The 16,937-nt window shown below is 42.8% G+C and overlaps 2 protein-coding genes across 10 annotated transcripts in view; one reads left to right on the top strand and one right to left on the bottom strand.

Moving 5' to 3' along the window:
* SCN4B (sodium voltage-gated channel beta subunit 4) overlaps positions 1 to 16,937 on the top strand; it is a 48,064-nt gene that overhangs the window by 27,813 nt on the left and 3,314 nt on the right. The gene's annotated exons all lie outside the window — the stretch shown is intronic.
* The window catches only part of TMPRSS4 (transmembrane serine protease 4), a 39,850-nt gene continuing 35,290 nt past the window's right edge, over positions 12,378 to 16,937 (bottom strand). For 5 of the 9 annotated variants that reach the window (XM_089915595.1, XM_089915590.1, XM_089915591.1 and 2 more), the window contains one exon: positions 15,178 to 15,733. In XM_089915595.1, coding sequence (XP_089771721.1) covers positions 15,512 to 15,733 — 222 coding nt within the window. In that variant the 3' untranslated portion in view covers positions 15,178 to 15,511. The other 4 variants (XM_089915592.1, XM_089915598.1, XM_089915596.1 and 1 more) reach the window with 4 other exon arrangements.

Below are 16,937 nucleotides of genomic sequence, written 5' to 3'. Positions count from 1 at the left end.
TGTCTCTGAGTACTTTGCATGTGTTTACTAAGTCATTTTGAGACAGGCTGGGTCCTCGGACCTAGGACCCTTTGCTGGGGTGCTTGCACCTGGACAATGGGGTCCTCGAGCAACAGAATACAAAGAAACTATACGGGACTAAAAATAACTGCGTGCATGTGCAGTTGGGGCGAAGTATGAACGATAAGATACAAAAAGGCCACAAACGAGCTGCCACTTCCAAGGTGCCGGGAGCAAAAGCAGGGTACTACACAGTGTGGGCAGACCACCTAAGCCCCCCCTCTGGCCCAACCCGCAAGTCTCCCCCCACCCTCACCCCATTTAAGGAACCAGCTTGCCATCCCCCACCCCCGGGCAGCGAGCAGGGTCACCTGTTACTTGTTTTTGCTCCCTAGTGCTGCAGCACGAGCCCCAATAAAGCCTTCCTGAATTCCTCATATGGCCTCTTATCAATTTCCAGGGACCCAGGTTTGGTAACAATTTAACCCTCACAGCAACCCTATGAGGGAAGAGCCATTATTATTAGTCCCATTTTACAGATGAGAAAATGGAGACACAGAGATATTAAGGATTTGTATAGAAAAGAGTCTGGAAAGATACACATCCAACTGAGATTAGTGGTTGCCTCTGATAAGGGGGATTGGGGATTGGGCTGGAAATTGAAGATGAAACTTTAACTCGTTATTTATTTATTTATTTTAATGAATTCATTTATTTATGACTGCGTTGGGTCTTGTTGCTGCGCGCAGACTTTCTCTAGTTGCGGCGAGCAGGGGCTACTCTTCGTTGCAGTGTGTGAGCTTCTCATTGCGGTGGCATCTCTTGTTGTGGAGCACGGGCTCTAGGCGCGCGGGCTTCAGTAGTTGTGGTGCGTGGGCTCAGTAGTTCTGGCTCGCGGGCTCTAGAGCACAGGCTCAGTAGTCATGGCGCACGGGCTTAGTTGCTCCGCGGCATGTGGGATCTTCACAGACCAGGGCTCGAACCCGTCCCGTGTCCCCTGCATTGGCAGGCGGATTCTTAACCACTGTGCCACCAGGGAAGCCCCGTTATTTATTTTTTAAAAAATTTTATTTATTTTTTAAATGAAGTATAGTTGATTTACAATGTTATGTTAATTTCTGCTGTACAGCAAAGTGATTCAGTTATACATAAACATGCACCCTTTTTTATATTCTTTGCCATTATGGTTTATCACAGGATAAAAAAAAAAATTTATTTACTTCTTTTGGCTGCACCAGGTCTTAGCTGCGGCATGTGGGATCTTTAGTTGAAGTATGCAGACTTCTTAGTTGCAGCATGTGGACTCTTAGTTGTGACATGCATGTGGGATCTAGTTCCCCCACCAGGGATCAAACCCGGGCCCCCTGCATCGGGAGCACAGTCTTACCCACTGGACCACCAGGGAAGTCCCTATCACAGGGTATTGAATATAGTTCCCTGTGCTATACAGTAGGACCTTGTTGTTTATCCATTCTATTTATAATAGTTTGTGTCTGCTAATCCCAAACCTCCTACTCCATCCCTCCTCCACCACCCACCCCCGTCCCACCTTGGCAACCAGAAATCTGTTCTCTATGTCTGTGTTTAACTCTTTACTTTTACTCTTCAGTTGTTGGAATTTTTATAACTATGTGATACATTCGTAATAAACACACACACACAGTTTTGAGTCAGGGTGTGCTTGCCTCTAAAGCCCAGATTCTTTTCTCCTCACTATAACGTCATCACACGTCTCTCCTTTCAACTTCCCATTCTGTCCTTCTCTCTCACACTGTTCTCTGAACGCAGGGCTTCTTCCTGTCTCTTCCTTTGTAATTGCTGTTCCCTCTAGCTACTCTCACCTCCTGGAATGGGTACAGCCTATTTGGTCTCCAGCTCTATTTCAGACGTCACTGTCCCTGGCATTTGCACACACCTGTATTAGAGTGCTTCCCACTCCATCCTTAAATTCTCCCCTGAGCTCCCCTGCCACGCTAACGGGCTGGGCTGAGTCCTCACCCGCCTCCACGTGCCTCTCCCAGTTCCTGGCCCACGTTCGCACTCGGCGCTCCATCGTGGTCCGTGTAATGGCTTGCTTTTAGGAGGGGACCTTCTCGTGGAGATAGCTCTGGACTGGATCTGGGAGCACCAGACCAGTACTCCTGCGTCAGGCTTATCTTTCTGGGATTCAGTTCCCTTCCTTCCTTGTGGGAAGGAGGCGGGTCTTTTCTCCCACCAACCCCCTCACCACACCCTCCCTTTCAGAGATGGTGAGGGTCAGCTGTGAGGGTCTCCGTGTTAGTCACGTGACAACTTCCTGGTTCTCTTTTGATCCCTCCGCCCCCTTTCTGTGGAACCACCTGTACTCTGAGTGTCGAGTGCAAAAGTCGGCCCATCTCCGCACAAATCCAGGTCGTAAAGAGCACGAGTACTTTCAGATTAGCTGCTGAATGTCACCCTAAAACATTCTATGGGTACGTGCATGTGTCTGTGTACATATATATTTTTCATTATCATTCTATTTTAAGTAAATTTTTCCTTATAATTTCTGCTTTGACCTATGAATTATTTAGAAGTGCTGTTAACATCACATATGCATTTTACATTTAAAAAATTATTGTTTGCTGTTGTCTCATAACTTAATAGCATTGCAATCAGAGAGCTTAATCAGTTTGATAGTCTTAGACCAGTTTTCTTAGAAAACTTAAATTGTCTAAGTTAAACTTAATCTTAACACTTTATTATGGGGTTCAATCCCAGGGAAGCAGGCGGGAAGTTAGGGGGAAAGGGCTGAGAGGCAGGGAAAGAGAGAAAGGTGATGTGATACGGAGCTGACCACAGCTGACTCAGCAACACGCCGCTGGTTGCTGGATCACCGGGACTGTCTCTGGGGAACTAGGGCTTCTCTGAATAATTTCATTTTGGGGAAGAAGGTAGAATAATTTATCTGCTGGCCTCTTCCTGTCTCCTGTTTCCCCTTATTCAATATTTATCCCAAAGACAATAATTTCCATGTTTTGTTAGTCTTTTCAGGGAGCCCTGGGGAAGCAGAGCCTTGTGGGTACAGTCTGCTGGCTCTGGGTGCTGGTGGGTACAATGAAGACCACCCAAGCCAAAGCCCAGCCCTGGCCCCAGGGGTGATGGAGACCAATGTCGTGTTAGGAGAAGAGGTGGTGGCAGTTACCAGGGCTTTGAAACCAGGGGAATGAAAGGGGCCAGTACTGGGGCCACCCAGGGCAGGAAGCCAGGTCAGCGACTATATCCTGGAGGTGAGTGGATGGGGAATGCAGGCAAGGCTGATCAGAAATTAATGGGAGCACAAAACTGGGTGTATCCATACTGCTTTTGAAATGCGTTGAGACTTACTTTATGGACTAGTATGTAGTTAATTTTTTTTATAAATGTGCTTGAGAAGGAGGCTTATTTTCTAAGTATTGCGTGCAAGTTTCTACACGTGTCTATTAATCAAGCATACTAAGTATGTTGTTCAATTGTCTATACTAATATTTTACCTGTTTGACCTAACAATCATTGAGAGAAGTGTGCTAAAAGTTTGCTCTGTGATGGTGGATTTATCAATATCTCCTTGTAGTTCTATCAGTTTTTGAGACTATTTTAAAACTGTGTTTATATAAGTTAAAAAAACCTGTTTACTGAGAAAAAATTCAGATATACAGAAAAGTAGAAAAATAATAAATATCCAACACCTAGATTTTGTACTTCTTGACATTTTGCTATCTTAGCTTCAACAGTTTTTTTTTTTTTACATCTTTATTGGAGTATAATTGCTTTACAATGGTGTGTTAGTTTCTGCTTTATAACAAAGTGAATCAGTTATACATATACATATGTTCCCATATCTCCTCCCTCTTGCGTCTCCCTCCCTCCCACCCTCCCTACCCCACCCCTCCAGGCGGTCACAAAGCACCGAGCCCATATCCCTGTGCCATGCGGCTGCTTCCCACTAGCTATCTACCTTACGTTTGTTAGCGTGTATATATATATGTCCATGCCTCTCTCTCGCCCTGTCACAGCTCACCCTTCCCCCTCCCCATATCCTCAAGTCCGTTCTCCAGTAGGTCTGTGTCTTTATTTCTGTCCTACCTCTAAGTTCTTCATGACATTTTTTTTTCTTCTTAAATTCCATATATATGTGTTAGCATACTGTATTTGTCTTTTTCTTTCTGACTTACTTCACTCTGTATGACAGACTCTAGATCTATCCACCTCATTACAAATAGCTCAATTTCGTTTCTTTTTATGGCTGAGTAATATTCCATTGTATATATGTGCCACATCTTCTTTATCCATTCATCCGATGATGGGCACTTAGGTTGTTTCCATCTCCGGGCTATTGTAAATAGAGCTGCAATGAACATTTTGGTACATGACTCTTTTTGAATTATGGTTTTCTCAGGGTATATGCCCAGTAGTGGGATTGCTGGGTCATATGGTAGTTCTATTTGTAGTTTTTTAAGGAACCTCCATACTGTTCTCCATAGTGGCTGTACCAATTCACATTCCCACCAGCAGTGCAAGAGTGTCCCCTTTTCTCCACACCCTTTATTGTTTATTTATTGTTTCTAGATTTTTTGATGATGGCCATTCTGACTGGTGTGAGATGATATCTCATTGTAGTTTTGATTTGCATTTCTCTAATGATGAATGATGTTGAGCATCCTTTCATGTGTTTGTTGGCCATCTGTATATCTTCTTTGGAGAAATGTCTATTTAGGTCTTCTGCCCATTTTTGGATTGGGTTGTTTGTTTTTTTGTTATTGAGCTGCATGAGCTGCTTGTAAATTTTGGAGATTAATCCTTTGTCAGTTGCTTCATTTGCAAATATTTTCTCCCATTCTGAGGGTTGTCTCTTGGTCTTGTTTATGGTTTCCTTTGCTGTGCAAAAGCTTTGAAGTCTCATTAGGTCCCATTTGTTTATTTTTGTTTTTATTTCCATTTCTCTAAGAGGTGGGTCAAAAAGGATCTTGCTGTGATTTATGTCATAGAGTGTTCTGCCTATGTTTTCCTCTAAGAGTTTGACAGTTTCTGGCCTTACATTTAGGTCTTTAATCCATTTTGAGCTTATTTTTGTGTATAGTGTTAGGGAGTGATCTAATCTCATACTTTTACATGTACCTGTCCAGTTTTCCCAGCACCACTTATTGAAGAGGCTGTCCTTTCTCCACTGTACATTCCTGCCTCCTTTATCAAAGATAAGGTGACCATATGTGTGTGGGTTTATCTCATCTCTGGGCTTTCTATCCTGTTCCATTGATCTTTCTGTTTTTGTGCCAGTACCATACTGTCTTGATTACTGTAGCTTTGTCTGAAGTCAGGGAGCCTGATTCCTCCAGCTCTGTTTTTCTTTCTCAAGATTGCTTTGGCTATTCGGGGTCTTTTGTGTTTCCATACAAATTGTGAAATTTTTTTGTTCTAGTTCTGTGAAAAATGCCAGTGGTAGTTTGATAGGGATTGCATTGAATCTGTAGATTGCTTTGGGTAGTAGAGTCATTTTCACAATGTTGATTCTTCCAATCCAAGAACATGGTATATCTCTCCATCTATCTGTATCATCTTTAATTTCTTTCATCAGTGTCTTATAATTTTCTGCATACAGGTCTTTTGTCTCCTTAGGTAGGTTTATTCCTAGGTATTTTATTCTTTTTGTTGCAATGGTAAATGGGAGTGTTTTCTTGATTTCACTTTCAGATTTTTCATCATTAGTGTATAGGAATGCAAGAGATTTCTGTGCATTAATTTTGTATCCTGCTACTTTACCAAATTCATTGATTAGCTCTAGTAGTTTTCTGGTAGCATCTTTAGGATTCTCTACGTATAGTATCATGTCATCTGCAAACAGTGACAGCTTTACTTCTTCTTTTCCGATTTGGATTCCTTTTATTTCCTTTTCTTCTCTGATTGCTGTGGCTAAAACTTCCAAAACTATGTTGAATAAGAGTGGTGAGAGTGGGCACCCTTGTCTTATTCCTGATCTTAGTGGAAATGCTTTCATTTTTTCACCATTGAGGACGATGTTGGCTGTGGGTTTGTCATATATGGCCTTTATTATGTTGAGGAAATTTCCCTCTATGCCTACTTTCTGCAGGGTTTTTATCATAAATGGGTGTTGAATTTTGTCGAAAGCTTTCTCTGCATCTATTGAGATGATCATATGGTTTTTCTCCTTCAATTTGTTAATATGGTGTATCACATTGATTGATTTGCGTATATTGAAGAATCCTTACGTTCCTGGAATAAACCCCACTTGATCATGGTGTATGATCCGTTTAATGTGCTGTTGGATTCTGTTTGCTAGTATTTTGTTGAGGATTTTTGCCTCTATGTTCATAAGTGATATTGGCCTGTAGTTTTCTTTCTCTTTGACATCCTTGTCTGGTTTTGGTATCAGGGTGATGGTGGCCTCGTAGAATGAGTTTGGGAGTGTTCCTCCCTCTGCTATATTTTGGAAGAGGTTGAGAAGGACAGGTGTTAGCTCTTCTCTAAATGTTTGATAGAATTCGCCTGTGAAGCCATCTGGTCCTGGGCTTTTGTTTTATGGAAGATTTTTAATCACCATTTCAATTTCAGTGCTTGTGATTGGTCTGTTCATATTTTCTATTTCTTCCTGATTCAGTCTTGGCAGGTTGTGCATTTCTAAGAATTTGTCCATTTCTTCCAGGTTGTGCATTTTATTGGCATAGAGTTGCTTGTAGTAATCTCCCATGATCTTTTGTATTTCTGCAGTGTCAGTTGTTACTTCTCCTTTTTCATTTCTAATTCTATTGATTTGAGTCTTCTCCCTTTTTTTCTTGATGAGTCTGGCTAATGGTTTATCAATTTTGTTTATCTTCTCAAAGAACCAGCTTTTAGTTTTATTGATCTTTGCTATCGTTTCCTTCATTTCTTTTTCATTTAATTCTGATCTGATTTTTATGATTTCTTTCCTTCTGCTAACTTTGGGGTTTTTTTGTTCTTCTTTCTCTAATTGCTTGAGGTGCAAGGTTAGGTTGTTTATTCGAGATGTTTCCTGTTTCTTAAGGTAGGATTGTATTGCTATAAACTTCCCTCTTAGAACTGCTTTTGCTGCATCCCATAGATTTTGGGTTGTCGTGTCTCCATTGTCATTTGTTTCTAGGTATTTTTTTATTTCCTCTTTGATTTCTTCAGTGATCACTTCGTTATTAAGTAGTGTATTGTTTAGCCTCCATGTGTTTGTATTTTTTACAGATCTTTTCCTGTAATTGATATCTAGTCTCATAGCGTTGTGGTCAGAAAAGATACTTGAGACAATTTCGATTTTCTCAAATTTACCAAGGCTTGATTTGTGACCCAAGATATGATCTATACTGGAGAATGTTGCATGAGCACTTGAGAAAAATGTATATTCTGTTGTTTTTGGATGGAATGTCCTGTAAATATCAATTAAGTCCATCTTGTTTAATGTATCATTTAAAGCTTGTGTTTCCTTATTTATTTTCATTTTGGATGATCTGTCCATTGGTGAAAGTGGGGTGTTAAAGTCCCCTACTATGAATGTGTTACTGTCGATTTCCCCTTTTATGGCTGTTAGTATTTGCCTTATGTATTGAGGTGCTCCTATGTTGGGTGCATAAATATTTACAATTGTTATATCTTCTTCTTGGATTGATCCCTTGATCATTATGTAGTGTCCTTCTTTGTCTCTTCTAATAGTCTTTATTTTAAAGTCTATTTTGTCTGATATGAGAATTGCTACTCCAGCTTTCTTTTGGTTTCCATTTGCATGAAATATCTTTTTCCATCCCCTTACTTTCAGTCTGTATGTGTCTCTAGGTCTGAAGTGGGTCTCTTGTAGACAGCAAATATATGGGTTTGGTTTTTGTATCCATTCAGCTAATCTGTGTCTTTTGGTGGGAGCATTTAGTTTATTTACATTTAAGGTAATTATCGATATGTATGTTCCTATTCCCATTTTCTTAATTGTTTTGGGTTCGTTATTGTAGGTCTTTTCCTTCTCTTGTGTTTCTTGTCTACAGAAGTTCCTTTAGCCGTTGTTGTAAAGCTGGTTTGATGGTGCTGAACTCTCTCAGCTTTTGCTTGTCTGTAAAGGTTTTAATTTCTCCATCAAAGCTGAATGAGATCCTTGCTGGGTAGAGTAATCTTGGTTGCAGGTTTTTCTCCTTCATCACTTTAAATATGTCCTGCCAGTCCCTTCTGGCTTGCAGAGTTTCTGCTGAAAGATCAGCTGTTAACCTTATGGGGATTCCCTTGTGTGTTATTTGCTGTTTTTTCCTTGCTGCTTTTAATATGTTTTCTTTGTATTTATTTTTTGACAGTTTGATTAATATGTGTCTTGGCGTATTTCTCCTTGGATTTGTCCTGTATGGGACTCTCTGTGCTTCCTGGACTTGATTAACTATTTCCTTTCCCATATTAGGGAAGTTTTCAACTATAATCTCTTCAAATATTTTCTCAGTCCCTTTCTTTTTCTCTTCTTCTTCTGGAACCTCTATAATTCGAATGTTGGTGCGTTTAATGTTGTCCCAGAGGTCTCTGAGACTGTCCTCAGTTCTTTTCATTCTTTTTTCTTTATTCTGCTCTGCAGTAGTTATCTCCACTATTTTTTCTTCCAGGTCACTTATCCGTCCTTCTGCCTCAGTTATTCTGCTATTGATCCCATCTAGAGTATTTTTCATTTCATTTATTGTGTGGTTCATCGTTGTTTGTTTCATCTTAGTTCTTCTAGGTCCTTGTTAAATGTTTCTTGCATTTTGTCTATTCTATTTCCAAGATTTTGGATCATATTTACTATCATTATTCTGAATTCTTTTTCAGGTAGACTGCCTATTTCCTCTTCATTTGTTAGGTCTGGTGGGTTTTTACCTTGCTCCTTCGTTTGCTGTGTGTTTTTCTGTCTTCTCATTTTGCTTATCTTACTGTGTTTGGGGTCTCCTTTTTGCAGGCAGCAGGTTCGTAGTTCCTGTTGTTTTTGGTTTCTGTCCCCAGTGGCTAAGGTTGGTTCAGTGGGCTGTGTAGGCTTCCTGGTGGAGGGGACTAGTGACTGTGTTCTGGTGGATGAGGCTGGATCTTGTCTTTTTGGTGGGCGGGTCCACGTCTGGAGGTGTGTTTTGGGGTGTCTGTGGCCTTATTATGATTTTAGGCAGCCTCTCTGCTAATGGGTGGGTTTGTGTTCCTGTCTTGCTAGTTGTTTGGCATAGGATGTCCAGCACTGTAGCTTGCTCGTCGTTGAGTGAAGCTGGGTGCTGGTGTTAAGATGGAGATCTCTGGGAGATTTTCACCGTTTGATATTATGTGGAGCTGGGAGGTCTCTTGTGGACCACTGTCCTGAAGTTGGCTCTCCCACCTCAGAGGCACAGCACTGACTCCTGGCTGCAACACCAAGGGCCTTTCATCCACACGGCTCAGAATAAAAGGGAGGAAAAAGTAGAAAGAAAGAATTAGTAGAAGTAGAAAGAAAGAAAGAAAGGAGGGAGGGAGGGAGGAAGGAAGGAGGGAAGGAAGGAAAAAAGAAAGAAGATAAAGTAAAATAAAATAAAGTAAGATAAAATATAATAAAGTTATTAAAATAAAAAATAATTATTAAGAGAAAATAAAAACGGACGGTAGAACCCTAGGACAAATGGTGGAAGAAAAGCTATACAGACAAAATCTCACACAGAAGCATACACATACACACTCACAAAAAGAGGAAAAGGGGAAAAAATCATAAATCTTGCTCTCAACGTCCACCTTCTTAATTTGGGATGATTCGTTGTCTGTTCATGTATTCCACAGATGCAGGTACATCAAGTTGATTGTGGAGCTTTAATCCGCTGCTTCTGAGGCTGCTGGGAGGGATTTCCCTTTCTCTTCTTTGTTCTCACAGCTCCCGGGGCTCAGCTTTGGATTTGGCCCCGCCTCTGCGTGTAGGTCGCTGGAGGGCGTCTGTTCTTCGCTCAGACAGGACAGGGTTAAAGGAGCCGCTGATTCAGCGGCTCTGGCGCACTCAGGCCGGGGGGGGGGGGGGGGGGGGGAGGGGCACGGAGTGCGGGCGGGAGTGCGGGGCGGGCCTGCGGCGGCAGAGGTCAGCAAGACGTTGCACGAGCCTGAGGCGCGCCGTGCGTTCTCCCGGGTAAGTTGTCTCTGGATCCCGGGACCCTGGCAGTGGCGGGCTGCACAGGCTCCCCGGAAAGGAGGTGTGGATAGTGACCTGTGCTCGCACACAGGCTTCTTGGTGGCGGCAGCAGCAGCCTTAGCGTCTCAGGCCCGTCTCTGGGGTCCGCGCTTTTAGCTGCGGCTCGCGCCCGTCTCTGGAGCTCTTTTAAGCAGCGCCCTTAAACCCCTCTCCTCGCGCACCAGGAAACAAAGAGGGAAGAAAAAGTCTCTTGCCTCTTCGGCAGGTCCAGACTTTTCCCCGGAAGCCCTCCCGGCTAGCCGTGGCGCACTAATCCCCTGCAGGTCGTGTTCACGCCGCCAACCCTAGTCCTCTCCCGGAGGAGCTCGATGGAAGCCCGAGCCTCCGCTCCCAGCCCTGCCCGCCCCGGCGGGGGACCAGACAAGCCTCGCGGGCTGGTGAGTGCCGGTCGGCCCTGATCCTCTGTGCGGGAATCTCTCCGCTTTGCCCTCCGCACCCCTGTTGCTGTGCTCCGCGGCTCCGAAGCTTCCCCCCTCCGCCACCCGTAGTCTCCGCCCGCGAAGGGGCTTCCTAGTGTGTGGAAACCTCTCCTCCTTCACAGCTCCCTCCCACTGGTGCAGGTCCCGTCCCTATCCTTTTGTCTCTGTTTATTCTTTTGCCCTACCCAGCCAGGTACGTGGGGAGTTTCTTGCCTTTTGGGAGGTCTGAGGTCTTCTGCCAGCGTTCAGTAGGTGTTCTGTAGTTGTTACACGTGTAGATGTATTTCTGGTGTATCTGTGGGGAGGAAGGTGATCTCCGCGTCTTACTCTTCTGCCATCTTCCTGCTCAACTGTTTTTTCTTTTCTGAACTATAACTTGTGTTATTTTACTCCAAATACTTCTGCATGCATCTCTAAAAATTAAGGATATTTTTTCTTAAGTATAGTATTTATTTATTTATTTATTTATTTATTTATTTATTTTTTGCGGTACGCGGGCCTCTCACAGTTGTGGCCTCTCCCATTGCGGAGCACAGGCTTCGGACGCGCAGGCTCAGCGGCCATGGCTCACGGGCCCAGCCGCTCCGCGGCATGTGGGATCTTCCCGGACCGGGGCATGAACCCGCGTCCCCTGCATCGGCAGGCGGACTCTCAATCACTGCGCCACCAGGGAAGCCCCAAGTATAGTATTATAATGAAATTCACAATTCCTTGTTGTCATCCAATACCCAAATCGTATTCATATTTCCCCAGTTAGCCCTTAGCTCACATGTCTTTTCTTGCTAATTGGTTCAAGTCAGGATCCAGTCAAGGTCCACACTCTGTATTTGGTTGTTACCCTCTTAAGTCGATAGAATGTCCCACCTTCTGGTTTTGTCTGTTAGCTTCCAAATGGTGTCATTTAACTTATTCCTCTAATTCTTATATTTCCTATAAACTGGAAATTAGATGTAAACTTTTGGGTTAAGCATGTTTGATAAGTTGCCTTTAAGTGATGCAACATGAGGTGTACTTCATCTTCACGTCGGTAGGCACATAATATCTGGTTATTCCACTGTTAGTGCTTAGGTGATGACAGCCTGATCCCTTGATTTTAAAGTTAAGTTTTCCTCTTGAGGTTAGCAAGGAATCCACGAGGGTGATACTTGGGCATTATGCAAATATCCTGTTCTCCATCAACCTTTCACTTAATGGTTTTAGCATCCATTGATCCTTGCTTGAGTGAATTATTTCGTTAGAAGATGCAAAAAATGATTTTCTATCATTCATCTATATCAATTAGCTATATTTTTCTGTAAAGAAGAGCTTTCCCTCACCACCTTGAGCCATCTTGTTACCTGGAAGTAGATTTCTACGGCAAAGCAGAGTAATGCTTAATTTTTTCTCTTTAAATATCATTTCAGAATAAAGACTTGGTGTGATAGGTAACTCCTGTGGTGACAAAGGGATTGCGTTGTTGTTGTTTTTTTTCATTTCTTTTTTCTTTTTGTTTACAAGTTTTAACTTACTATACCTTCCTGGTGAAAATTGAAGCTTTTATGACTATGTAGTGACTCTCTTTATCCTAAAAATAGTTTTTTCTTTTTGTCCTAAATCCCTATTTTTAAAAAATACTATATAGCTTCCCCAGCTTAAATTTGGTTATGAGCTTATTTTCTATGTCTTTTTTCATCTTTTTGGTTTTAATGGTCTGTAACCTAACATTCTGGGTGTGTCTTTTATAAATAACATGTAGCTTGATTTTATATTTTTATCCATTTTGCCTATCTTTATGTATTAGTTGGTGACTTTAACATTTATTGTAATTATTGATATTTTTGTTTTTAGCATCCTATTTTGTATATTTTATTTGTTCCATTTTCTATGCTTCCCTTCCTTTTAGCTCTCCTCCTCTTTCTTTTGAGATTGTTTGATATTTTGATTATTTTTCCTTAATCTATTTCTTGTTTTGATTGTTTTGAAGTTAAAAACTTTATTTCCATTCTTTTGGTGGTTACTCTTTTGACCGCTTAGAATATGTATGGTCAAGCCACTCAAGATGGCTGTTCTCTTGCTCTCTGTACATCCCTTGCCCGACCAGTGCCTGCTTCACTTATACCCTGCTCACATGACTGACCTTCCTACATACTTGCCCCAGACCCCAGCTAGTAATTGTTCTTATCCAAAGGGGTGGTGAGGGTTGTGCCCCTCGGGTGGTTTCCCTGGTAACTAATGCACTAATCTGACCTCAATTCCCCCTATAACTGGCGATTTCCCCTCCCCCCGGGGGCAAGGCCTGCTGCCATGTCCTGCCTGCCATGTGCTGCACACAGTGGGGTGTTGCTCCAGAACTTTGCTTCAGACATGTTAGCTCCCCCATCCATTACACCGTTAATGTCTCTGTCACTGACTCTGGGCTCTTTCTTTGGTCTTAAAACTGGGCAAGTACAGGCCTTGTAGGCCTGCAGGATGCAGCCCAACAGAATATAATACATATACTTTATGTATCATAACTTTAATCAATATTTAAAACCCCCTCTTGAGAAAAGCTAAGAACTTTAGAGTATTTTAACTCCAACCAGTCTCTCCTGACTTACACACTATTGTTATTCTGTATTTTGATTAGACTTAAAAAAATTAACCCACAAAATAGATGTTATTGTTATTTTATGTTGACAAAATTTGTTTACATTTATCTACATTTTTACCAGTTGCATTCTTCACTATTCCTTCTTGCATCTCAGTTTTTCTTTTTAGCCTCATTTTCCCTGTCCCTAAAGTATATACTTTAAATGTTCCTTTAGAGAAGGAACATTGTTGGTAATAAACTCTCAGTTTTGTTTTCCTAAGAATACCTTTCTTTTTCTTGAAAGATAGTTTTGTAGTATTCACAATTCTTGGTTGACTGTTACCTCTTGGCACACTGAAGATACAAATCCACTGTCTTCTATCTTTTTTATGCTGTGGGGAAGTCTGCTGTTAGTCTGACTGTGGTACAGTTGTGGTATTGTAAGGGGTCTGGGTTTTTTCTCTAGCTGCTTTCAGGTGTTTCTTTTCATCTTTGGTGTTATGAAGACTCACTGTAATATGCCTAGGTGAAGATTTACTTTAATGTCTCCACCTTGGTTGTATGGGTATACACTATGGTGGCATATGCTGTATCTGTGGATTCTTGCCTTTAAATAGTTCTGGGTATTCTCAGCTGTTAAGTTTTGGGATATTGTTTCCCTTTCATTCTTTCTGTTCTCTCTCTCTGGGGCTCTAACTGGATATATTAGACCTTATCATTCTAGCCTCCATTGTTCATAGCCTTGTTTTCATATTTTAAAGTCTTCCTATCTCTTTCTGCTAAAAACTGAAACTGAAAAATGAAATAAGCCAGGCACAAAAAGATAAATACTATATGATTCCACTTATATGAGTAGTCAGATTTGTAGAGACGGAAAGTAGAATGGCGACAGCCAGAGGCTGGGGTATGGGAGAAATAGGGTTATTATTTAATAGGTACAGAGCGTCAGTTTGGCAAGGTGAAAACTATTCTGGAGATGAATGGTGGTGATGGATGTACAACAATGTGAATGTGTGGTAGTTTATAGCATGAACTCTGGAGTCAGAAAGCTCATGTTCAACTTACCAGTATGTAACCTCAGGCAAGGTCCTAAATCTCATTTTGCTTAGTTTTCTTATCCTTAAAATGGGGATAAGAACAGTACCTATCTCATAGGTTTGTGTGAGTATTAAGTGAATCCATACATGGTGAGGCACTTAGAATCGTGTACAGTACATAGAAATACTCTATTAGTTCTTATTATAGATAATTCTAACACCTAAAGTCCTTGAGGTTCTGTTTTCTGTTTTTGAAAACAGAAAACCATGGTGGTTTTTATTTTTTAAAATGTTGGCCAATCTTTGTGAGCTCATGTTTGGAGGATCTCTGTCTGGGAATCCCAAGGCTCTAAATGTGGGATGTTTTCATCCTTCATTAGATCTGCCACCTGGGATCACATTTACCCCATTCAGTTGTCTCTGTTCCATGTGGAAATCCCAGGTTCAGCTTTCCTACCTGCAGTGAGTCTGGGTTTAGTTCTGATCTCAGCCTTAATGTAGGTCTCTGTCCCAGGGCAACCGAAGATATCGGTTAGCCATTGCTCCCAGATATCCACCTTAGTTTCAGCTCACAATTCTGATGGTTTTGTTTTATTTTATTTTGATTTTTTTGGCCTTTGAGGATTTCTATTATTGATCTGGGCTCTCAGAAGAGCATCGGTTTCCATTCAGTAGAGTAGAAAGTTCTTTCTTGGCTTAGCAATGCCTTCTGAGACCTCAGCCTGGAAGCTGGCTTGTTCAGTGGGCTGTGTCTCTCCCACCTTGGGATGCTGGGAGCATCAGAGGCGGCTGAGCTGGGGCTGCTGACTTCCTGGGTGCCTGTGGGCTGTGGGGTCTCTTACAGGAATGGAGGTCCTTTGCTGTACCAAGATATGCTGAGGGTGTGGGCAGAGATGTGTGTCCAAGGGGGCTCTTGCTCTGTGCCTGACTTCTGGGGGTTCCCCAGGTGGACAGGGTGGGGCGGGGGGAAGCAGTTTCCAGCACTGCAGGGGGGCAGCAGCATCATGGATCAGACTAGAATAAAAGAGACCAACAAAGAAATCAGATGATTTGAAAATGGACAAAATGGTGGCATGCAAAATTAATCTCCTTTACTGAAGCTTTTTGCTCATCTCTCTACCCTCTAGAGGCCTTTCCACCCACCTTCGTGTCAGAATCAGTTCTCTGGAAAATGTCTGATAGTCTCATTCTGCCAGAGAACAGAGAATGGTAAAGCTGGGTGTGTTCCATACTCTTTGTATTTAATGGTAATCTCTGATCTAAGGAATTTCATAATGGTGGCATCCCAGGTTGTCACTTGCTGGGAAAGAAGATTGTTGGGGATGTAAGGGGGTATCTCAGAGGCATTAAGCCACTAGGGATGGTTTAGTACCCTCAGAGGAGAGGAAGGGAGGGAGGGCACAACAAGTAGAGCAAACATGCTCACCTTCCGGACATTGTAGATCCAGTTGAGATAGGCTGTGGTCTTGGTGTACACTCCCGGGGTATTTGGCTCTGCACAGCCATGGCCCCAGCTCACGATGCCCACTACTTGCCACCGGTCAGAGTGATACATCAGAGGCCCACCGCTGTCACCCTGTGGGAGGCAGGGGTTACTGGAGAGGGCAGGCAGGGCGGGGGTGGAGGGGTGGGCTTCTCCTTCCTCCCCTCTCTGCATTGGCCCATCTGTTTCCTGCTCTCCAGCGCGCTCTGCTGTTCCACCCTCACCCCTTGTGCTTGTTGTTCTTGCATCCTGCAATGCCTTTCCCTTTGGGGCAAAAGTGTTCTGTGGTCAAGTAAGTTGTGGGTGTGCTCTTAGCCCCCTCTCGGAGATCCACAACTTGGGTTCTGAGGGGTTCTATGGTAAGGGAGACTGATTATCTTTTTTTTTAAACCACTGTCGAGTTTTTTTTAAAATTTATTTTTTAATTAATTCATTAATTTTTGGCTGCGTTGGGTCTTCGTTACTGCGTGTGGGCTTTCTCTAGTTGCGGCGAGCGGGGGCTACTCTTCGTTGTGGTGTGTGGGCTTCTCATTGTGGAGCATGGGCTCTAGGTGTGTGGGCTTCAGTAGTTGTGGCTCGCAGGCTCTAGAGTGCAGGCTCAGTAGTTGTGGCGCATGGGCTTAGTTGCTCTGTGGCATGTGGGATCTTCCCGGACCAGGGCTCGAACCTGTGTCCCCTGCATTGGCAGGCAGATTCTTAACCACTGAGCCACCAGGGAAGCCCTGTGATTATCTTTGTTTAACCTGGTAGTTCCCAGATTTATTGGACCACTTCAGGACCTATTTCGTGTCAACCACTGTTCTAGACAATTGGGATTCAATCAACGAAAAGAAGATCCCTGCCCTAAGGGAACTTGGAATCACATGGAGAAACAGAGAGAGAGAGAGAGAGAGATAGAGAGGAGAGAGAAAGAGAGACAGAGACAGAGAGAGAGGGTGAGGGGGAAACAAGCAAACAACAAAACAGACAAGGAAATGTCAGATAGTGAAAAGTGCACTTATTTGGGTGTCCTTCTTACCAGCTCTTATAGCCCCTCGGGCTTCTTCCCTCAGAATCCGATAACTCTATAACTGAACTGCCTGTTTATTCACCCCCCTGCCCACTGTGAGCTCCCTGAGGGAAGACAATGTCCCCAAAGTTCAGCATTTACCTGACATCAAGTCATCAAGAGAGTAAGAGATGCCTCTCGAGTGAAGGAATTTAATGACTGAGAATGGGCGTGGGAGTAGGGTTTGGGGTTTTAATGAAAATGGTCCAGAAAATCCTCTGGGTGGGTATGTGAGAATATATTCAGGGA

The sequence above is a fragment of the Delphinapterus leucas genome, chromosome 7, assembly GCF_059928025.1.
Source record: "Delphinapterus leucas isolate spDelLeu-1000000601 "Yukka" chromosome 7, BTC_Dleu_Yukka2, whole genome shotgun sequence".
NCBI lineage: Eukaryota > Metazoa > Chordata > Mammalia > Artiodactyla > Monodontidae > Delphinapterus > Delphinapterus leucas.
Note: the sequence above shows the minus strand (reverse complement) of the source record. Positions and strands in the feature narration are given on the sequence as shown.